General features: G+C 36.3%; 1 protein-coding gene across 1 annotated transcript; it reads right to left on the reverse strand.

The window, feature by feature from the left end:
- Nucleotides 1-866: 866 nt before the first annotated feature.
- Nucleotides 867-2,180, reverse strand: LOC131861589 (phospholipase A1-Igamma1, chloroplastic-like). The gene has a single exon (XM_059214939.1). The coding sequence runs from the start codon at nt 2,178-2,180 to the stop codon at nt 867-869; it is 1,314 nt and encodes a 437-aa protein (XP_059070922.1).
- Between the last annotated feature and the right edge of the window lie 3,176 nt (nt 2,181-5,356).

A 5,356-nucleotide genomic window follows, 5' to 3' on the forward strand; every position in this document is an offset into this window, starting at 1 on the left:
TTGTTGATAGTTGATAAGATTGATTGGTAAAGAAGGAAGCTCAATATTTTCACCATCACAATTTAGTTCCTTATCAAGAAAGCTAACTTGATTCTTTGTAGTCCCTTATGTCTTCTTCAAGCTCTCATAAATTAAATGCAATGCCTCCCCATCATGGGGAAGTTGCGGCATTACCATAGTAGCCTCCACAATAATTGTCACATCCCTAGACAATCATTGTTTTAGAATTATAATGTGTTGGATGTATACTTGTATAATCTTAAAGTATGGGTGCAATTGAGCGACAATAAAATGTGCTAGTGTAGAGCTATATACCTAGAAACCAAATATTTGGTAATCTCATAATTATAGATAGTATGGCATGCATACATGCAATCCTCAACTAAAGTTCTCGGTAGATTTAGATAGCACTAGAACATTCATATTGTCACTAATTCTGAGGATTAGAGAAAGATTTGAGAACTTACCCTTGTTGACTATTTTTACAAATTTTGTATGAAGGTATTTTGGGCTACAACAGAGCTGAGGCGTATTATCTCTTGTTTAATAGCAATGTTCATAATTAAAATCAATACTGATTTACGCGTACTTTTATTATCTATCAGATTACTGATGACACGTGATTGTTTTCTATGACAATCAAAAGCTAATTTGTATCATCCACAGCTATGAACTCCTGCATAGTTGATTTCATTTCACGCTAAAGGTTAAGCTTTGAAGTTAAATTAATTCAATAATGAATGTGACAACATGTTAAATATATACATCCAGATAAAAAGAATAATTCAATAACCAACACAGTTGTGGTGACATTGCGGCGCAGAACGTTGGACGTTGATGTCATCTGGAGTTGAGTGAGACATGAATTATTCCTCTTCTGATGGCTGCGTCCATTTGCCATCTGGACCTTTAACGAGGCCCTTGTTCTGTTCCTGCCACCATTTTGGAGGAATTTCATATTTCTCGCGCAATAAATCACAGCTCTTATTAACCAGAGCATGATCTCTTCCACTCCAAGAAAACGGCTGCTTACTTCCAACATACCCGTCCAGTAAATGCAAGTAAAGCTCTAAATTATGAAAGTAGGCAAGATTATGGGTGTGCTGAATGAATGGAGAATTGTTGTGTAAAGGAAGCTCGAAGCCAACATGAAAGTATGTCCACGGAAGCCAATGCAGCAATTTGCTGAGGCATCCCACGTTCTCGTTCATACAAACTCCGGGCACTTTGGGAACCACGTCACGCTTGTTCACAAACCTCAGCACTTTCACTCCAATCTCCTCCACCCGTTTAGCAAACGCAAGATTTCCCACCCGGGGAGAGGCAAAAGCGAAGACGGTGACGGGAATTTGATGAAAATTATGCTTGGTGCAAAGCATTTGTTTGATATCATAAGCGCTCAAGGTTGCAAGAGCAGCTCCTAAGCTGTGTCCCGTAAATGTTATGCTTAAATTGTCCATCTCTTTTTCATAAACTTGAATCAATCGTTCTATCTCTGAGACTACCAAATCTCTGGTGCTGATGTTCACAGTGGCTCCTGCAGCGCCTTGACGGTGACGGACAGTTGAAGTATAGCAGCTCAGGAATCCTCTCTCAATTAGTACTCCATCCGCGAAATGATGCTCTTGGTTTTTGCCTGTCCTCTTGCATCTATAGGATAATCTTGTAGGTACAAGAATATCTCTCAGGTCTTCTATCCATTCTTCAGCAGTCTGAGTTCCTCTCCATGCAATCACTATGTCTCGTCGTCCAAGCCTTCTTATCTCATTTGGATCCGTGCAAACTGCAATAAAACCCAACCAAACACCTTGGTCTTTTGGTTTCTCACCAAAAACTTGATTTAACAGATTAGTATTGGCGTAAACATATTTAGTGACTTGGTAGCCACTTTCAGACATGCCCATCTTATTGAACAGATCTCTTTTACTGTGATAACATGTGCCGTAGTTTTTGGAGTAGCTTTTGCCATCAAATGCGTCGTAACAAAGCTGTGCCAAATTCCCATATCTGAGAGCTTCAGCTTTCAAATTGGGCACCATGGGATCAAGCAAACCATTCCAATTATGGGCACCTTGTATATCTCTCCATACGTCACATAGCTGAGGCTGCGTTGAGTTAGTTTGGGAACTGGGTAATAATACAGCATTATCTTCAAGCTGGGGCAATGGAAATACGGCCATTGATTGACTGATAGAAATTAAGGAATCAATCAAATAATTGTGTCTGATTTCTGGGATGTCAAACAATGATCGGCCAGACAAAGCGTTCGAGGATGAATACAAGGTTTAAGACGAGCACCTTATAAATAGAAAATCACGCACTACAATAGCAGACAATCACGCACTACAATAGCAGACAAAGTAGAATTTCAATCTTCCAACCTGAACTTCTTCTTGTTGACGAGAATTGGGCATATAAGGCTTTGACTTCCCTTGTTCTTCCCGCGTTGTTGTTTTCAAACCTAACGTTCAGACACTAGATTAATACTACAGTATTTATTCAAAGACTATAATCAGAAGGTGTCAAGCTCCCCCACACAGATTGCAATATATTTTTTCAGCCGCCTTCACATCATGTATCTCGTGAATTTCCATCGCCACACTCAGATTGTCTGGCCAGGGGTTCCTAACTTTCAAATTAGCAAAACCCATGACCGCTATTTCTTTGTATCAATGCAAACTGCGCATTTTCTAACATTTTAATATTTAAAAGGAAAGATCATAAATTTGTGTGTTAAGATCTTGTTTAGGTATAAAACTGGTATCAAAAAGTTTGACAGGGATTTCCTAATTTTCTTGAATGTAAAAGTGAACATTTTTCAAAGGGGCATTTGTAACTTGGGTAAGAACAAGCTATAAATAAACCGACAGAAATGTTGTTTATGTCAAGGTGTGGAAAGTAATTAAGGATGGACTCAGATCATGCGTGGTTTTAAGATAGACACATCTCACATGACACATGATATAAAAAAGATCCTTTTCGCTCCATTTTATCTAGGTTGATGTCAAATTTTGTGATTTTATATGTTGAAATCACATATTTTGATTGTGGTGTTTTATGTTTTAAAAAACATGTCTATGTTTGGATATCTGTGTTTACATTTATTGATGAAGTATTTGAGATATTTATAAGAGAACTCCATTAATTCAGTTTTATATCTTCCTACACATCTATTATTCGTTAACCCAACTCTAGATTAGGATTTTCTAAAAAAATGTGAAAAAATATCTAACTAATTCAAGTCAAGTGTTAACCTTGTATCATTTGTCACTTTCTTTATAATTTTTAAAATCTTTGTGAGCTTAAAATCTCATGTCCTTGTGTATATAAACTAGTTTGGAGGGCTAAAATTGCAACAAGTTTTACATAGTGGGTCCAAGAATTTGCTAATTTACACAAAATTGATCGACAATTGTTAGAAAATCAATCAAACATTGTGGCTCACCTTGAATTGCGAATAATATGGCAACTATATTTGATGGGTAGAAGTGTAGATCCCTTAGGGATTTGTATTGACTTTATGGAATCATTGTATTTTTTTTCTAAGTGTATCCTTTTGCTTGTGAAATCCAATAGAGAGGTCTGTTTTAAAATCAATTTGTTGATCGATGGTCATCCCCAAACTTGCCATACTTAATACTTGCAAATGTGGTTGCAACTTTAGGTTTCCATCACCGATCATCTTGATTGCATTTTCAATCAAATAATTCATTTCCGCGGGATAGTAAATTATTCCTATAAAAATTGAAATACATATGAAAACTATTACGCAATGAATGTAAACTATAAAACTTTACCTTATGAAGCAGACATTGCAAATGAAGTTGAAACAATAATACCTATTTAACCATGTATAATTAATGTTGAAGATACAACATAGTTGTTTCCAAGATGAATTAATTTTTTGAAGTGTAATACATTTAGATAGGTTAAACATATTTTTTGAATAATACATGTCAATTTTCTTGTTTTGATGTTTTACAACAAGATAATGTCTTATGGAAGTTTACACTCTACATAATTAGAAAGAATGAATGGTGGTGAGTAAAAAGGGATACAAAATATGAGCAATATTCTATACGACTTGTAAAATGCCAATAATCTAAAAATAACATTTATTTTTACAAACATAAATATAAATGTGGATTAGAATGAGTGAATTAAAGATTTTTTAGTTATTACTAAGCTAAAAAATTATAATGAATTTATGTAAAATGGTAATAATTATTGATATAAACATATAGTTCCTATTATTGGTTTAGTTATGATTGATTAAAGCAAGATAGGCCTGGACCTCTTACATAACCACTATAAAGAAGCTACTTGAAGACAGAGGACCAGAGGAGGTCATACGGGCCCCACTAGGTAAGGTTGAAGCCAAATGAAACTTATAAAGTCTTAGAATTAAACCCTGGTGAAGAGGGAGAGTGTTCTTGGAAACCACCGACTGAGATAAGGAGGAGCAAATCCATAATTTTTTTTAAAATTTAGCTCCTATTATTGGTGTAGTAAAAATATTAGTTAGAACTTTTATTATGTGCCAACAATTGTAAGTAATTCAAATGAAATGTGGGACGTAATTTGCAATTAATTAATTATTGCTAGTAGGTATGATCACTTGTAAATACATCTATCACTAATTGTTGGAGAACAGTAATAGAAATTTAAAATAGGAAGCAACTCAAGAAAAGACCAAAAACTTGAAATATAAAAAATAAAGTTATTATATTTTATTAATGTAAGCAGCTAGAGAGGTGGGAATGGCGGGAACAACTGGAGTGACTGGTTTGAATTCGAATGGAGCAGGAGCAGGAGCGGGAAGATTGGGTGATGAAGGTTTCGGAGGCTCCCACGTGATGTAATCCATGGGAGAAACAAAACCTAAAGCTTCTGATGGCAGTCTCAACGGGTTTTGGGATGGGGACACCTTGCCGGTACCAACAAAAGAAAAAACTGACTTTACTGTTTTACCTTGTGGTGGGGAGGGTCCCAGAAAGTTTGTGGAGAATCTTAGGAAACCGGGATCTCTAGACTGCAACAGAAAATGGTCTACTTTATTTGGGTCAAACCTCAAATGCAAGGCTATTGCGCCTCTTCCCCATAAAGTGGACCTGAAGTTTGGCTCTTGTTCAATTTCTATTCCAGATTGTATCGTGGAAAAGAATATGGCTAATCTGACCCCTGTCCTGGTTGGCAAGTTTATTGGCCCTCGACCTAATATTGAAGCTGTTAGGGATTCGGTGTCTCGTAAATGGAAGGGAAAGGGTCAAATTGATGTGGTTTCCATGTCTAATGGTTTTTTCTCCTTCTCCTTTGCCTGTGAGGAGGACCTTCGATCTTTCTTAGCGGGTGGTCC

The sequence above is a fragment of the Cryptomeria japonica genome, unplaced genomic scaffold, assembly GCF_030272615.1.
Source record: "Cryptomeria japonica unplaced genomic scaffold, Sugi_1.0 HiC_scaffold_28, whole genome shotgun sequence".
NCBI classification, from domain to species: domain Eukaryota; kingdom Viridiplantae; phylum Streptophyta; class Pinopsida; order Cupressales; family Cupressaceae; genus Cryptomeria; species Cryptomeria japonica.

Coding starts and splice junctions, on each gene's coding strand:
- LOC131861589 (XM_059214939.1), bottom strand. CDS start 2,180: ATGGCCGTATTTCCATTGCCCCAGCTTGAAGATAATGCTGTATTATTA.